General features: G+C 39.4%; 1 protein-coding gene across 1 annotated transcript; it reads left to right on the top strand.

Annotated features, from left to right (window-relative positions):
• Positions 1 to 698: 698 nt before the first annotated feature.
• pi4k2b (phosphatidylinositol 4-kinase type 2 beta) lies at positions 699 to 17242 on the top strand. The gene is made up of 10 exons (XM_084402169.1): positions 699 to 1219; positions 6892 to 7043; positions 10507 to 10707; positions 10812 to 10943; positions 11334 to 11487; positions 11885 to 11949; positions 13955 to 14054; positions 14480 to 14613; positions 15046 to 15105; positions 16378 to 17242. Exons 1-10 carry the CDS (start codon positions 886 to 888, stop codon positions 16549 to 16551), a joined length of 1506 nt encoding a protein of 501 aa, XP_084258295.1. The 5' UTR covers positions 699 to 885; the 3' UTR covers positions 16552 to 17242.
• The last annotated feature ends 1383 nt before the right edge of the window (positions 17243 to 18625 follow it).

Below are 18625 nucleotides of genomic sequence, written 5' to 3'. Positions count from 1 at the left end.
CAAGCGGAGGTGTAAAGTCCAGGTTTAGAAAGTAAAAGTCCTCCTCAGTATTTTGTTCCAATCACCTGGATTTGCTAATTAGCACAGTTTTTCAGCCAGGAGATATAACTAATTAGTGAAATCAGCTGGCTGAGTTCACAGGTAGAATAAACATATGGCAGGACTTTTTCTTTCTGACCCCTGGACTTTACACCTCTGGAGCACACCTAATGCCACTAATCAAGGGCTTCCTTAGTTGCACCAGGTGTGCATATATATATCAAAATATGTGTATATAATGAAATATTTTGAGAGTGAGTGCAGTGCTTCATGGGAGTGGTTGAGGCTAAAGAGATCTTTTGGAGTGTTTTGCTTGCGTCAACACTGATTAACAACCTGATCATTTTCCCTAAATGAATGGAGTTTTTACTTTTGGAAACTAAAATGTTTTTACTTTTGGAACCAGACTGGATCACTCGCTGTGATCACATTAGTGAAAGGTTGTCCTGCCCTGGCGCCAGTAAACACGTCATCAGAGAATATTAAAGATTACAGGGCACATGGATAAAAAAAAAAAAATGTGTATGGATAAATTATTTATAATATATGTACTGCAATATATTCCATAAAAAATAGAAAAATGTCAATTTTGTTTTCATTGGGACTTTAAGCGTTACTGCGCCTTTAAAAACCTGTCCGACGGTGCGGGCATGCAGTGCGCATGCTTGAGAATATAGGAAGTCGGTAATGGTGACGGGTGATGTGGACTTAAATCGGTCGAGAGCATCAGCGCGTCTTTAAGAAGAAAGAACAAACTCTTAAAGACGGACTCACGGATATGACGCGGGGGTTTTGAGAGGTGTCAGAGTTTCTCTGGACAGAGACAGAAAACACCCACAGCCCACAATGATGGCAGAATGCGATCCCACCGACGGCGAGCCGGAGAAAGGCGGTGGAGATTTAACACCGGAGGCGAACTTTCTCAATTCGGAGGTGCCCGCGGTCTTATTTGAAAAGACCCGGCCGGTGCCGTCACTGGGACTTTCGCTTAACCCCGGGGCAGCGGTTCGGATCTCGGACTCGACGGAAAGCGTGCTGACGGAGCTGGAAGCGGACGGGTCGGGGGAAGAGGCGCTTCTGTTACCTGGACCTGCCGGGAATCTCTCACCTCGGTCTGGGAGAGAGAAAAGGACGCGAAGGAACAGACACAGTTCATCATCTGATAATCTGGCATCTCCAGGTGAGCTTTATGAGCTGGATGTCACTCATAATCTGATTAAACTGGCTCAAACTATAGGTGTCTTCACACACTTCGACACCTTTTGTTTTGCTTCTCTAACAAAATACATAGTTTTGATGTATATTTGTTTCAGTGCGATATTTCATGTTTGCAAAAAGCAATTTTCTGTTACTACTTTTAAACAAAACAAAATCCACCCTATTTATGAAAGATAACACTACTGACCACGCCTTTATTTAAATATAGCTACTCCCCCTTTTTATTGTGTAATCTGAGTTAAACTGGAGAAAGAACGCACACGGGACCAGTCTTCTCTGCATTAGTTTCCATAGCAACCGCGCGTGTTCTGTTTCTGTTTCTGTTAAGAGCAGTGTGTTCCAAAAAAACAGCTGATATACTTTGGGGAACTTTGTAAGATATTAAATCAAACAGAGAGGGGAGTTTTTGTTTAGTTTTTTTCTTTGCCTCCTTCTAACACGCACTGAACAAGTTTTAATGTAAAAGAAATACATTAAATATTCTAAATTCACTCTCACACGTCTTGCGCTATGTGCTGCCTGTTGTTACCCCATCTGCTTTATCTCAGAACATGGTCCGTTATGCAACCTTTCCAGAGTTCAGCTTACATGCTCTTTGAACTTGGAACACACATGTACAGGTGACACCACAGCAGCTGCTGGAATATCTACACAACTCTTGATACACATGCTGTTTCTGTGTGTTGTAACTTGCTGCATATATTTTCGTCTTTCCAGGTGCGTCTGTACTCACAAGATTGTTAGAGTAGATGTGGAGTGCATTGACACAATAAAGTTTCCTTGCAAATTAATAACGGGTTAATTTGAATGCGGATAAGTTAGAGAGCAGAAACACACTTTCTGCTTTCTCTTTGAGATCCACATCGGAGCCTTCAGTGAAAGGGAAACCAATCATCAGGGTCTCTCTAAAGGGGTTGCATTGGCGTTGCCATTGCCTATTTCAGGTATTATTAGAACTTCATCTCTGTGATGCAATTTTTTTATAGGCATAATGAAATGTGCAAGTGTTTAACATATAGGCCTAGTTGTTAAATAAAAATGCTGCCAGAAATGAGACATTATTTATATGATTACGACAAAGTAATATGATTGATAACATCCAAAGATCATCACATAACACTTAAATAAAGCTTAAAATTGCAATGAAACAGAATCACAATGACAGATTTGTTTCATATTGACATAGCCTACACTTGGCCTAGAAATCTAGACGCACCCTAGCGGCAGCAAATTTACTTTTGCAGCCAGTGTTGTCTAGCAACTCTCCGATGGCTTGCGAGCTGGAAAAACCAAACTCTAGTCAGGCCAGTCACATCGTGTATAGAGTAGGTGGGCGGGCTTTACATAATGGCGGCAGAGTTGCGACGGTTCTGCGTGAATTCCCTGCTCCTTGAAAACAAAGAAAATGGCTACTGCTGTTGGCGAACAGCGGTCTTTTGATTCGGCTTTGGATGCAACTCTGGAAGACTTGGAGTTAAGCTTTTCTTTGAGGAAAAAAACTAAGACCGGCACTGAAGTCATTCTTAAAAAAGGAATTTGTTCAGAGTTTTGCCGACCAGATACGGCAAAAGTTTAATCTATCAACTAGCTCCGCTAGTGGGAAAACGCTCTGGTTGGTTGTAGCGCTGTCCTTTTGCGTGCAGTGGGAATTTGAAAGACAACCGTTTATCCGGCCCCTCGGATTGAGCCCTGCCAATGGTGTGTTCCCAGACCCAACATCTTGATGTGGGTCTGGCTTGTCAGGCTAACATACACTGATAAGCCAGAACAATATGACTAGGCACAGATGAAGCAAAAATCGTTGATCATACCCTAATGACTCCTAATCTCCATCTCCTAATAATAAGGTGACGTGTTAAGGTCTGGGTAGATTAGATGGAAATGCTCGGAAAGCGTCGAGACTCGACTTAAGCAAACAATCAGTTCTTGTAATCAACATGTTGGATGCAGGAGGAGTTCGTCGTTCGCAGGAGGCCAGACCTGCTGCCGTCTGCCATGATGAGGAGTAGGCAGAGCGAGGGAATGGGGAGCTTGCTGCCCGGCGCCTGTAGCCGGAGGAGCCATCGTCGTCCGCCAGGAAGCAGAGGAGTATGGAGCTGTCCACCGAGGAGCGTCCATACCATCGCATGGCACTGCATGTGAGGGCCTCTTAGCTGGTTGAGGACAAAGCGGCAGATTTTTTTTTTCTGTCTCTCCTCATCCTTCAGTCTCCTTTTCTCTCGCCTTGTCTGTCCTTACCCCCAGGTGACAGCCCCCCTGGAGTGGGGGAGAGTAGAGCACATACTCAAGGGTACATGTGGCTAGCAGAGCGAGGTCGAGCGCCTTGAGGACAGAGTGCAAGTGCTAATGAGCGCCACACCGGTCTCGAGTCTCACAGACAGTGCAAGACGAGAAAGGACCCAGGCCTGGACTATTTATGTTGTGTTTTATTATGTTTATATGAGACAGTCATCCGTGAGGGGCTGTCGCTTTACTTTGGTTTTGTTGGTTGTTTATTTGTGTCATTAAACTTTGCGTTGATAGTTCGCCAGTTCCCGCCTCCTTTCCTGAGTCTTTAAACTTCGCCAAATTGTTATGTAAAGGCGACTGGGTAAGGCATCTCTGAAACGGCAAGGATTGTGGTTTGCTCTCAGTGGTGAGAATTTACCAACAGTAGTCTGAGGAGCTACAAAACGGCGACTGGGTGTTGGGCGCTAAAAGCTCATCGATCCACGAGCAATGAAGGCTATGCTGTCTGGTCTGAGCCACCAGAAAGTCTACTGTAGCACAAGCCACATTTATTTTTTATTTTTATGATAGTAATGGGGGTATTGTCACAACACACAATTCATTGCACTCTGCTGTGAATGGGGCTGCGTAGCCGTAGAACAATCAGAGTGCTCATGGTGACCCGTCAACCGTTGAAAGCGCCTACATTGGGCACGCGATCGCAGGAACTGGACCTTAGAGCAGTGGAAGAAGGTCGCCTGGTCCGATGAGTCCTGTTTTTAGTTTTTGACGTCATGTGGACGGCTGTGTACGTGTGCGTCGTTTACCTGGAGAAGTGATGGCACCAGGATGCACTGTGGGACGACGACAAGCCGGTGGAAGGGGTGTGCATTTTCATTTCAGGTCGACTTTAAATTTGTTCTTATTAGATCTAAAACATAATTATGCCTTGTATCACCCTGAAGGTGGTTATTTTGTGTTGATTCTGTAATGTGGAAGTGGATTGGATTGGATGTGAGTATATATGTGAGTATATTTGAAAGTAGGGAAATTAAGTCTAGTCTTTTTAAAATCATGCAATTTTGGCAGCATGACCAAGACATCTGCTCTTGCAGTTATTTATTTCAATGGATTTTTTTACTAGACTCTTTCTGGCTGTCCTTGTTTGTGTCAATGAGATCTCTCAGTATGCTCAGCATGCTTACAACATCAGTTTGATTTAAATATTGGAATGTTGAATGAATTTGGAAATGGTTTGGAAATGGTACAAGTACGTCTTAATTATACATTGTAGTCTTTAAAAATCAAGCTATTCTGATTATTGATATTTATGACATGCAGATGTTTCTGAGGTGTGTTTGTATGGGTGTGTCTGGTCTGTGTACGTACAAGAGAGGGAGAGTGTTCTTGTCTTCTAAATGTTTAATGGCCATCAGAGAGGTTCTGTCTGTGTCTAATGGACTCTCTTATTCACCCAGGGAAAGCTGCCCAGAGACCGTCAGCATGGTGGTGTGTGTGTGTTTTACCTTTTGGAGCATATGTAGACCACTTTGTGTTAGTTTTACTGCAGTGTATGCATTCATTGTAGTGGATTCTGAAAAAAGAATGCGAGTTTTGGTAAAATCCATTGTGAAATAAATAAATATCCTTCATGGGTACATGTATCGGGACGCGTATGTGTGCTAGGCTTTGTTCACACTGCATTTTAAAAATAGATTTTTTGGACTTGCTGTCTATGCTGTCATTTTGCACAAGTGACTTAATCTGATAATCTGTTTGTAGAGTGTAGCTGCATTGGTTGCTATAGTAATAATGCATGCAATCTTGCAGATACAGCAAAGCTTTTTTCAACAGCTGAGAGCATCAAACCACTTTCCGATTTGGCTTTGATCAGGTTTGTAAACTTTGGGTTTCATGTGGTTTGTCAAAAAACGAAATCAGCTTGAATCATATTCACCAGTTTTTGTTGCCTTTCTAAACAAAGCCTTAGTGAGCATGTTGTGTATGTAGTTCAGTGTTAGTAAGAGACATGCAGGCCCTCTCTCTACTTTACTTTGGAATGGATGGTAACTGGAACTGGATCATCAGTTGTCTCTACGCAGATCACATAGGACAGGAGTGTGTGTTTGTATTAGGAATCCACAATGGTGTCACTACAAAAAAAAAAAAAAAAAAAAATTGATTCCGTATTATAAGATCCAAGTAAACATCTGATTAAAATGGATTTTTAAAATATAAAAACAATGTAGGGCAGTGATTTGTTTTTTAATTAAATGGAAGCAGATCTAAATGTGAGTTTGCAGCTGATTGTAAGAAACGGGGCTTATAAGCGGATGAAATGATTGGAGAAGTCCAGCATACATCACCAGAGAGAAGTCTGTCATTTCTTGGGAAGATCAAGTTTTTGATTAAGAATTACAAGGGCATGCATTAAAAAAAATGGAATTAAAATAAAGGTGATCAAACCAACTTGAAGGAATATGTAGAAGTCTTTGTGGTGCATGCATTAAAGGTGGGGTATGTGATTCTCTTTTTTGTCCTTTTTTTATTTATTTATTTCAAAATCACTTGAAATCCTATTCCTAACCCACTTACAGCCACTGAGTTAGAAGCACTGAAATGAAAATTAAGCAATTTAATCATCTGTGGAACGGGCATGACTCAAAACTCCAGCCAATTATTTCCAAGACCACCTAGAATCATTGGACAGTAAGTTCGTCAATCAAATGGTCGTACCCCCTCCCCCCATCCCCCTCCCATCCATTAAGCGTCGAATAGGTGGAGTCAGGGCCAGCGTTGGAGGAAAGAAGGTAGGACCATTTGAGTTGTGTATTTTCTGCCGGCCGCTTTGCAAATCGCATACCCTACCTTTAAGAAATACTATAATTCTTAGCTTGTACAGGAATTATACTATCTTGATTCTGTTTATTTGGCCAAATTTTACAAAATGGGTAGGAGAACCCACATTTTAAGCTGTCAAGACCTAGTACAGCACATGAAAACATTGCATTTGCTGGTCTTTAGATGAATCGCTTTGATATTGTACCTTTCATCTAACACCTATATATTTTTCAGCCTTTTTTGCACTCCAGAAATGCACATTGCTCTTTTAATTTATCTTTTTGAAGGCTGGTTTGCAGACATAGCAAAAGTGTTTGACTAAATTGCATGCTCACTAGTGATTCAGCTTTGAAGCTTTGATTTCTAGGGGTAGGTTCAATTTTGTTCCAGATAAAAATGGCCTTGAGCATGAATTTCACTCTGATGGAAATTATATAAAAAATAAAAATAAAAAAACATAATTCCCCAAAACGTTCTGCTGTATGGCCTTTTAAGATGAGGGGACATATTTACATATAAATGCAGACACAGGTGAATATATTTGCTGCACTGTACATTTGACTCACTTTGTATTTGTGGATATAGGTAATAGCAGTGGAGATTTCAACCATTTCCCAGAAGACCCAGAGTTTGGAGAGATTATCCAAAGGGCGGAGCAGGCGATAGAAAATGGCGTATTTCCTGAACGCATCTCGCAAGGATCCAGCGGAAGCTACTTTGTCAAGGATCCTAAAGGGGTATGTGTATTTAAATGGGTGTTGATAGACAATAGAAGCAGATGAATCAACAAAAGAACAATAATATGTAAGTACAAAATGTAAAGACTCAGGTCATTCCACCAGCAGGGAACAGTCAAGGTAAAGGTCTGTGAAAGGGATTTTGTGCCTCTTTGGGATTGGCTCCACATGGCGCTGTTCACTTGCAGAACACAGGCTGCTGGAGGGCATATAAGTTTGAAGTAGTAAGTTTAGGATATAGGGGTGCAGAGCCAGTGAAATTTGATGTGCCTTGAATTTGATGCGAGCGGCTATTGGCAGCCAGTGCAAATTGATGAAGAGAGGTGTGACGTACTCTTTTTGGTTCGTAAAAGACCACTCTTGCTGCTGCATTCTGGAGCAGTTGCAGAGGTTTGACAGTGCATGCTGGAAGGCCTGCCAAGAGAGCATAACAATATATTCCAGCCTGGCTTGGACAACTAGTTGTGTAGCATTCTCCGATAGGAAGGTATACTTCTTGATGTGGTATAAGGCAAGTCTGCAGGACAGAATAGTTCTAGCGATGTGGTCTGTGAAGTTTAGCTAATCAAACACAGCTCCAAGGTTCCTGGTTGTCCTGGAAGGATTTATGGATGATGAGCCTAGCTGAATTGAGAAGTTGTGATTAAGTGTTCAGTTGGCCGAAACCACAAGCAATTCTGTCTTGGCAAGGTTAAGTTGAAGGTGATGGTCCTCCATCCAGCAAAAATATCTGTTAGGCAGGCTGAGATGGGAGCAGCAACCGTCGGATCATCCGGCTGAAATGAGAGGTAGAGTTGTGTGTCATCAGCATACCAGTGAGGTGAATAGCCATGTCTCTAGGTGACAGATCCTAGTGATGTCAAGTAAATGAAGAAAAGTAGTCCAAGTACTGAGCCCTGAGGCACCCCAGAAGCTAGATGTTGCGACTTTGACACCTCACCCCTCCAAGATGCCCTGAAGGACCTATCTGAGAGTTAAGACTTGAACCACTGGAGTGCTGTTCTGAGATGCCAATTGTCATGAGGCTTTATAGGAAGATCTGGTGGTTAACTGTGTCAAAAGCAGCAGAAAGATCCAGCAAAATGAGGACTGATGATTTAGAAGCTGCTCTTGCCAGTCTCAGAGCTTCAATAACTGCGAAGGGCAGTCTCAGTTGAGTGGCTGCTTTTGAAACCAGACTGATTGCTGTCTAAAAGGTTCTGTGTGAGAAGAACAATAACTTTGACAAAGTTCCCATCAGCAGTGGAAAAACATAATGTAGATGATGAATTACAAGAAGTGTTTCTTAGGTTGCTTTTACACTAGTTCTTTTAGTGTGCACCTGGGTTCTATTGATGTCAGATTTCGGTTAATTTGTATGTGAACGTAGCCTGGGTTTCCCCATGCTGCCTTGTGCGCAGTGCGATTTTTATTCACGCTGCTAGGCAGCCTGGATTCCATGGACCAGATTTTCGCCTCAGCGAGGGGACCAATCACAGAACGGGGAGGGAGCAGCAAGATGATGACGACGTCTATGCGACACACCGAAGCAGTTTGTTTATATCTACTAGTGCAAAATGCCCGTGCAAAATAAGTTTTTAAGTGTGTTTTTAGTAATTGTTGGTTTGGTGTGTTTGAGTGCACATTGTTACAATTGCGCAGCAAATGTTTAGTGACATTTTTATTTGTGCATGGTAGAAAGCACACGGTATTAAGCCATATAATATTCAGAAGTAAATAGCAGAGCTGACTTATAGATTCAGTTTACATCCACAAATGAATAAGCGCGTAGATTCAGGGAGCAATGCAAAGTGCCCGTGCCAAATCAGTTTTTGTGAGCTGATCGCCGTCAAAAAAGTTCAGGAGATATTTATTAGCGATGGCTGATTTCAACAGTGCCAATATGATAAAAAATAACTTTTATATTGATTCAATGGATTAATTGCATTTTGAAAAAAAAAAAGTGTCATGAATTTATTGCATTTTTGGGAAAAAATAATCCGTTTTAATAATTCTTTGAAAATCAAATTTTTTTATGTTATTATAACTCAAAGATGCTATGTGAAAGTTTGAAACAGAAAATAGTGGTTTTCATCTTGCCACTCTCTTGGTAAAGAAAACACATTTTTACTCAAATTAATCAAAATGGATTTATCACGTTCTGGAACCAAACTATAATATTCAGAAGTAAACAGTGTAGCTGACTGAGTGTTTATGCCAGAATGTTTATTTTTAAACCACAACCTTCTTGGGGCTTCTTTGACCGATACAACCCTCTAATGTCAGAATGTTTATTTTTAAACCACAACCTTCTAAAAATGCTATATTTAATGATATCTTTTGCATTTATCATCCAAACAACATCAAACTTGGCACTGCACTTACTCGTGCCCGTGGCAAGACACCTGTCAAATTTGAAATCCATCGGACCAACGGTTCGAGAGATATGTGGTTAACACACACACACACACAGACAGACAGACAGACGGACATACAGACAGACAGACGTTTCTGTAATTTATTGATAGATAAATACCTTCTAACCTCATGTTTGTCTTGCACAAACGGCAATAGTCGCTGAACGCCATCATGTACACATACATCTCTGACCCATCGTCTTCTTCCTCGTCGAATTTCTGTCGCTCTACATACGTCATCTGGTATAATTGAAACGATTGGCTATGAGCTACGTACAGGCACATTTGATAGACATTCGTAGCACCCAATAAACGGCTCTGGGCATTCGTAAACCACGCCTCAAATACAAGGAAATGAACATGTGGTTCCCAGACCACGTCTGACGTTAGCCAGGCTAATGTGAACGCTGATTTCCGAAACTCGTGTGCGCACCTGTGAACCGTACCTGAGTTTGCATAAAAAGGTTGGTCTGTGGTATGGTTCATGTGAACTCTAGGGTGGTTCGCTGCTGATATAAAGGCAGTTTTACTCAATTTATGATATACATTTTTTTTTTTTTAAACACCACAAAAATGTGTGTTCTCACCACTTTCCTGTCAAGCATGACTGACGCAATGCAAGCAGAGATAATGTATAATGGATCTAATTTCTGCTCGCCTTAAGCACAAATGGACTACTGCATTCTTTAGAAAATTTGCAGTAACCTACATTTGAGGCAGATAGACTTCAAGTGCTGTTATGTGCTGACGCTTGAAAGCAAAACCAAAGGTTCAAAAACCAAAATATAATAGTGAGTTGAGCAACGCTATGCATTTTGCCGCCACTTCCTGCATCATCTCACCATGCAATGAGTAAATAGCTGCTGCTTTTGATGCAAACGCACTGCGGTTCAAATCCAAATATATTGTGAACACAATCCAGCAGGGGGAGGGGGAGCAATAGAACCAAGCGTGAAAGCACCCTAAGAGCACTAAGCCTTTTACAGTGTGATTTATAGTAGTTGCATTCAAATCTAGTTAAATGTTTATTTATTTATTTATTTATTCTTTTATCTTATCTTCTTTAGAAAATCATTGGTGTATTTAAACCAAAATCAGAGGAGCCTTATGGTCACTTAAACCCTAAATGGACCAAATATTTCCATAAAGTCTGCTGCCCGTGCTGTTTTGGCCGTGGCTGCCTCATTCCTAACCAGGGCTACCTCTCTGAGGCAGCTGCCTCACTCGTGGACCAAAAACTGGGTTTGGGGATTGTACCCAAAACTAAGGTGAGGAGGATGGGCATTATAGAGGCATTTCAATTTACCTTAATATAAAGCTTTGTTCTTGGAATTAAGAGCCAACAATTTTTTTTTTTTTTTTTTTTTTTAAGGTTGTAAATTTGTCAAGCGAGACTTTTCACTATAGTGCAATTGACCGTGCCAAATCCCGTGGTAAGAAATATGCCCTGGAGAAAGTCCCCAAAGTTGGACGGCGGTTTCACAGAGTCGGTCTTCCTCCAAAGGTAACGAAACACCTCATAGTAATTCCATCCCCATTTTCTAAAAGGGATAGTTCTTAAAATTTAAAATTGTCCAAACTTATTTTCTTGTGTGGAACACAAATGGAAATATTTTATTAATTTGCACACTGATCTTTTCTATATATCAAAAGCATAACTTTACACTTTAATCTAGGTTTTTTGAAGCCATATGATTGCTTAGTGTCAATATTTGCTGAAAATGTTGTTTCGCTGTAGCTCTAAAATCTTATTCGCACTTTGTGCCCAAGTTTGTGACCAAACTTTTTAGATATTAAACCTGCCTTGACACATGATGTTTGAATGCATGGAAGAAAATTGAGAGCAGCAGAGGGCAAGATTTTCGGCAGTATTGATTTGTTCTCTTTTGTGTAGGTGGGCTCATTTCAGCTATTTGTGGAGGGCTATCATGAAGCAGACTACTGGCTGAGGAAGTTTGAGGCAGAACCTCTTCCAGAGAACATGAGGAAGCAGCTTCAGTCTCAGTTTGAGAGGCTGGTGGTGTTGGATTATGTGATTAGAAACACAGGTACCCAATACTGATGTATGAGTTATGAAGTATAATGCCTTTGGGCATTAGCCTATGTTCTTGAACCTATTCCCTTTCAAATCTTTACCATGGTGACCAATAGTCACAACTGTCAAAAAAAGAGAAAGTATATTTTTATACTTTTTGGAGGGTAATTTATGATTTTATTACTATGGTATTTTGGTTGCCGGTAAACTGTGGTTGCCATGGTTTTTTATTTATTTTTTCACAGCTAGGCTTTACATTATCTTTCTTCATTTCCTGTTTTTCTACCTCCCACACAATACAAATGTGCCTTATTTTTTAGCACAACATGTTACTCCCATATAAAAGAAATGCTAATTGTTTACTGTGCCTTTGAAAAGGAAATCTGACATCTCTTATGTGGCTTCTTCAGACAGGGGGAACGATAACTGGTTGATCAAGTATGAGAAGCCAGGCGATGGAGAGCTGACAGAGAAGGTGAGCTGGGGGATATTTATAGAGCTCTTCTGCTGGGCAGTTCAAAGAAAATGCCATGCCTGAGAACCATGTGTACTATGTGCTGTAATGGAAGCAGGCAAATGCAGGGGTGTCCTATTTTTTTTATATGCCAAATGAGCATATGTGTAGTATACTGAAATATTTAATAATTAAACCTATTGGGGTGTAATATGTTGATATATAAAAATATTGCGATGTAAAATGTGACGATATGTATCGGTAATGTGAACAATATGCATTGTGATATAGACTCAGCTTACTGTATTTATAAGGTATAGTTCACCCAAAAAGTCTGTCATGTACTGACCCTCATGTCGCTTTAAACCTATAAGGTTGTCGGCACCTATGGCCTCGTGGTCAGCGCGCCGACATGTAGCGCCGTTGCGCTCGGGCGGCCCGAGTTCGAGTCCCGGCTCGTGGACCTTTCCTGATCCTGTCCCCCATCTCTCTCCCACCTCGCTTCCTGTCCACTCTATACTGTCCTGTCACAACAAAAAGGCAAAAATCACAAAAAATTAAAAATTAAACCTTTACCCCCGGTTTCACAGACAAGGTTTAAGCCTAGTCTCAGACTAAAATGCATGTTTGAGTAGTTTCAACCGAAAGCAACTCGCACTGATATATCTTAAAATATGTCAATGCCATTGCTTTGTCTCAAGATGCACACCAGTAATGTTTTTTTCTAAGGCAAGTTTATAAAAGCTATTTAAATGCCCTAATTGAACTAAGGCCTAATCCTGGCTTAATCTAAACCCTGTCTGTGAAACCGGGCCATAAGGTTTTCGTTCATCTTCCAAACACAAATGAAGAAATTTCTGTCCCTCTATTTAAAGTCCATTCCTCTAAACTTCCAAAAAAAAGGTCACAAAGGCATCATAAAAATAATCAGTCAAACAGCTAATCCTAGTCTTCTGAAGAGACATTATCGCTTTATATGATGAATAGATTTACATCACACATACTGTAGGAAACACGGACTGTCAAATTTTCATGTGACGACATGTGAATAAGTAAATGAAAACTAACCCTTGGATTAACTAACCCATAAAATTTTGGGAATAGTCATTTTGACATGATTTGTGATTAGAACTGTGATTTGATTGATCTGAAGCGCATATGCACTGGAGCTTCATTCCTCAAAGGGAAATCACAAAAATCACATTTAAATCACTGACATTTTTAGTTTTAGTAGTATGATGATTCAGAGCATTTTAGGTGGTTTATTCTTATGTAAGTGCATTAATAGAGGCAGAGACAGGAGATGGAGAGCACCGTTGTGCAGCTTGTGTAAGAGGTCCAACAAATGTCTGCACTGAAAGTGCGAATGTTTGAGAGGAAAAAAAGAGCAGAGTTTTAGTGATATTACTTTATTAAATGTTGAATATAATGTATAATACTGCAATGGGGGAATATTTGTGTCTTGATGATGCCAAATGTCTGATTTTACTAGGAAAAAGGGCCTACATTATTTTAAATATGTTGTCAGTGACAGAGTGAAAGCATATGTGTCTAACATATTCATGATTCTGAAAATATAGAATTGTTTATTCTGGTGTCACCATTGCCCCGTGCACTGCCTATAAGTCCACCCCGTAATACCAAATTTAGCATTTTTAATCAACAGTACTTTAACTTTTTACCATATATCTTAGAAGAAATAATAATAAAATTATTATTACTCGTATTTTTGCTTAACGTATCACGATAGTATCATATTACGATTTCAGTACCGCAATAGTATTGTATTGTGACGTGTGTATTGTTACACCCCTAATATATACATGGTATCTCTTGGTAAACAGTTCCTTTCATATTCACAGTAAAGCTCTGTAAACATCACACCACGTCAAACAAGATTGCGAAAGCAACTGTGTTGGAGTCCTTTATTTCTATTTGATTAAGTTGCTGCAAAGGTTAAATTAATGTAATGATTGTTTCTCAGTCCAACACTAATGCTGAGTTTCTCTTCCATGTCTCTTTTCAGGAATCTGAATGGACTGACCCAAAAGACTCGGCCATAAAGATTGCAGCTATAGATAATGGTTTGGCCTTCCCTTTTAAACACCCTGACGAGTGGAGAGCATGTAAGGATTTTTTTTTTTTTACATTTCATTCTAATATGCTGACTTGATGCTCGGGAAACACTTCGAAAACAGTCGTGCTGCTTATTTTTTATTTTTTATTTTTTTTGTGTAAACTGATGCATTTTTTTTTTTTTAAGGATTCTTTGATTAATAGAAAGTTCAAAATAGCAGTATTTATTTGAAATGGAAATCATTTGTAACATAATACATGTCTTTACTGTCACTTTCAATCAATTTAATGCGTCCTTCCTCGATAAAAGTTATTAATTTCCTAAAGGTTAAACAACACTAAAGAAGTTCCCATATATGCTCAGTTTATTTTTGTCTACCAAGTTCATTTCAAATATTTAAGCATAATACAACATAAATACAGTTTAGTATGATTTTACTGAATGAATAATTGGTCTTTGTTTTGGTGCATGTAGATCCGTTCCACTGGGCTTGGTTGCCTCAGGCCAAAGTGCCCTTCACCCAGGAGACCAGAGACCTTGTGCTCTCACGCATTTCTGACATGAACTTTGTACAGGACCTCTGTGAGGACCTTTATGAGATGTTCAAAGTAGGTAATCTAATGTACCTGTATTCTTACCATTCAAGGCAGTGAATTTGTTATAAAAGTGTTGCTTTGGCTGTAGTTTATTTAGAGATTCAACTTCTAGGACAGGGCTTACCAGGCTGTCAGTCCGGTTTCTGTTAGCAAGTTGAAGCTGTCAGCACGCTAAAATCCTTAAAGAAGTTGCGTCACTGAATTCATCCCATTTTAAGTGGCTCTGCTAAAAATATTCCTGCTAAAATTCACAAAACCAAGAAAAAGTCTAGATAAATCATTAACTGATCCCTCTAAGTGACCTGACCTCATAAATCTGTTTTCTATGATGTCGGTATAATCGTACTCAATCTTACTCTATGCATTAATTAGCAAGAATCTTAGTATGGATTAATGTTCTTTTAAGTTAAATGAGTTTTCACATGAACCACTCTGTGTTTTCAGACGGATAAAGGGTTTGACAAAACCATGTTTGAGAAACAGATGTCCGTTATGAGAGGACAGGTAAGTTTTATGCTTTGGAATAATTGTTTTACAATGCTTTCTCTGCTATTCCAGAAACAGAGTTCTGTTCTCACATGTTTCATTCTCACTAAATACTGGAGCTCTTCACAATGAAAAATTCACAGCTAACGTATAATTCGGGAAGCTGTTTTCACCCTATCACTGCTGAGATGTAGACCTGAATTTAGACCTCATATTTTGCAATGCCAAGTAAAAGATTGTCTCTAACATTATTCGTTTTTTTCTGACTTACTTTGTCTAGTGTTCTCTATGCTATTATACATTTAAAAGATTGGGGTCGGTAAGATAATTTTTTTTGAAGAAGTCTTTTATGCTCACCAAGGTTGCATTTATGTGATTTTTTTTTTTTTTTTAAGTCGTATTGTGAAATATTATTACTATCTAAAATGAACATTTCTATGTGTAGATATTTTAAAATGTAATTCATTCCTGTAATGGCAAAGCTGAATTTTCTGCAGACATTACTCCAGTCTTCAGTGTCACATGATCCTTCAGAAATCACTCTGTTGATTTGATGCTCAGGAAATATTTATTATTATTATTAGAAAGAAGTGTGGATCTAGAGTTCAGAAAAAAACCCATTCTATTCTAGCTTCATGCTTTATTTTTTATCAGCACTTGACTGTGGGTTTTCATTTTAAAAAAAGCTGAGAATTACATTTTTGACAGACTACATCTGGATCAAATTCACAAATATGATCAAAACTTAGATGGAGTAGATCGAGTCCATCAACACTCCCGAATCTTCAGTCCAATAGCTTGTCCTGGGTCAACATTTCATTCATAACATTAGGCAGTTTATGCTGTTTAATGTTGATCGTGTATCTTTACATATGCATATGATTCCATATGATATCGCTTGTTTCTGCATCATCTTTGCGTGTGTTTTGATCAGGAGATTCAGTACTCTTTCAGAAGATGCTTAATAGCGCCTCCTACCGAATAACAGTGAAAACACGAAAAGCCGTAAAATTCCGTCAATGGCAGGGAACCGTTGTCTCATAAGTAATGGAAATTTACATCAAAAAGAGTTAATGCAGGGTTAGGGTCACTTTTGATCAATTTAATGCATCCCTGATGATTTCTTTTATTTTTTACTGTTTTTAAAATGTTTGAACAAGTGTGTATGTATTATTAGGCATTAGGCAAACTGATTAATTGGAGTTGATTAGGAAGTGTTATTGTGTTGTAAGAGCTGCATAAACCCCCCTGCTGTATGTAAAATTGTACTTGCCTGTTCTTCTCAAATAGATCTTAAACCTGACCCAAGCTTTGAAAGATGTGAAGAGCCCCATCCAGTTGGTACAGATGCCTCGTGTGGTGGTGGAGAGGAGCCGTGGAGGAGGCCAGGGTCGTGTGGTCCAATTGGGCAATGCTTTTACCCAGACGTTTCACTGCAAGAGACCCTTTTTCACCTCCTGGTAAAGGGACCTCACAGAGAGGATGAAGACTGGGTCCTATCTTTGATGGTTAGGGCATATTCAGACACTGGATGGAGAACTTTCTGATAAGGACTTGATGGATGAATGTAGCAAAGGGAGAGACTTAAAAGACTGCACGGAGGATCTGAGGCCTTTTGTTTTCCTGAGCCTTTTCCCAGAATTCTCCTCTTCAGCTCACTATGGCTGTCAAGTTGGAATGTCAAAAGGGAATCGTTCTTTGAAAATGTTGAAGTAATGTCGTGACAGCCTTTCTCAACTGCCAATTATTTTATAAGTATAAATATAGATATTATAAATGAAGAATGATGCTTAAAAATAATTTAAACTTGAAAAAAAAAAAAAAAAAATGCTTGAATGTAACCTGCAAGTTTACATTTTACACGTCTCCTGAGCACATTTCAACACCAAGGAACTCTGGTGACCATGGTATTTAATATGATGAATGTATTTGCTGATTATGTAACAGGATGCTGGTGAAGGCATATACATTGTTAAAGGTGGGTGCTTTGAATCCCCTGGTAAAAGTATAATTCCAAAAGGTTGTTTTCTCTCTTTCACACAATCCTGTGTATGCATCTTGGACTTTGTATTCCAGCTGAACGGTTGCTAGAGCAGAGCTGTATATTAAAAATGAAGTGAATAAAAAATAAAGCTTTGGGATTGGTTAAAAAAAATTACCTAGTGTTTTATTTTGTACAATTTTGATTTGTTTGATGTAGTCGATCATCCCTTTAAGCCCAGGGTAGGGGCTTTTTTTTTATTGCATGTAAAAAAAATTAAAAAAATCTTTGTTCCAAATCAGCAAGTTTTTAACTACCTGTGTTGAAAACAGTTTGAGGGGGGAAAAAGTTAAAGATTTAAAAAATCATGTTTTTTCCCTCAATTCTCTAGTATTCACTCGGTCACCTTTTTGACTTCATGCTTCTCCACCCCAACCCCCGTCACATTTTATATCCAATAAAACAATTTTAGATTTTGGCATAAATAGAAAGAGAGTGGCATTTTTAACATTAAGTGACATGGCATCTGACGCACAGAAGCCGATGGCATATGTCGCTGTGATTGGCACATTCAGTGGTGTAACGGACATAGGACAGAAAGAGCTGTGCGTGTAAACCTCACTCCCCTGGCCTCAAGAGGCACGCTAGTGACAGCGGGTTTTAGCGTCCTTGTTAGCATGCCCGTCTACCATGCTGGTTCGAATCCCACTCGGAGCGGGTTGAGTTGGACCGGCTTCATTTGGTGCCGTGACCCGGATGAGACTGAGGTTTAGGAGGGTGAGTATAGCGGACGTAGGACAGTAAGAGCCGTGCCTGACACCTACCGTTGTGCTTGCAGCATCATCCAAAAATAAACGGACAGTGATTTGATATTCGTAGTGACTTACTACTGTATATGATTCATTTGTTGTGTTTCCTAAAATGGGCAGTTTGCGTGATAAACAACATTGGAATTACATATAACACTTAACCAGGATCTGAGTGGCACTTACAAATTGAACATGTTTGAAATTTGAAAACTTTTATACACTTAAAAAAAAAAAAAAATTATATGACCACACCACATATTTTTACATTACTGCAACTCATCAAAATAAGTTGAGCAGGTTTTAGTCAGTTTAATGTAATTTAAGTTGAAATGACTTAAACAGCCAAGTTGATTGTACTTAAATATAAGGCAGCAACTTTTTTGTTTTAATTTAAAAATCACTAAAATAGGCTATTTGTTTTGGATTTTGTGTCACAATTATGTCAGTATAGCTGCTCAGCTCATCTGTCAGTCACTACTGGAGGTGTCAAAACATACGCCGAGGTGTTCCGCGACAGTGTCAGTGGCACATGCCACAATCCACTCGCATATGCCAATGAAGACCAGATGTGCCAATAAGCATAGCGACATGTGCCATCGGCCTCTGTGCGTCCGATGCCATGTCCCTTAATGTTAATATTGCCTCTTTAGAAAGATATATATCTGCTAGTAAAAAAAAAAAAAAAACAAGCAAACAAATTCAAAGAAACATCTTCATTTTATTTTTAGTATGTTTAGATTATTTTAAT

Source organism: Rutilus rutilus (assembly GCF_951802725.1).
Source record: "Rutilus rutilus genome assembly, chromosome: 2".
NCBI lineage: Eukaryota > Metazoa > Chordata > Actinopteri > Cypriniformes > Leuciscidae > Rutilus > Rutilus rutilus.
Note: the sequence above shows the minus strand (reverse complement) of the source record. Positions and strands in the feature narration are given on the sequence as shown.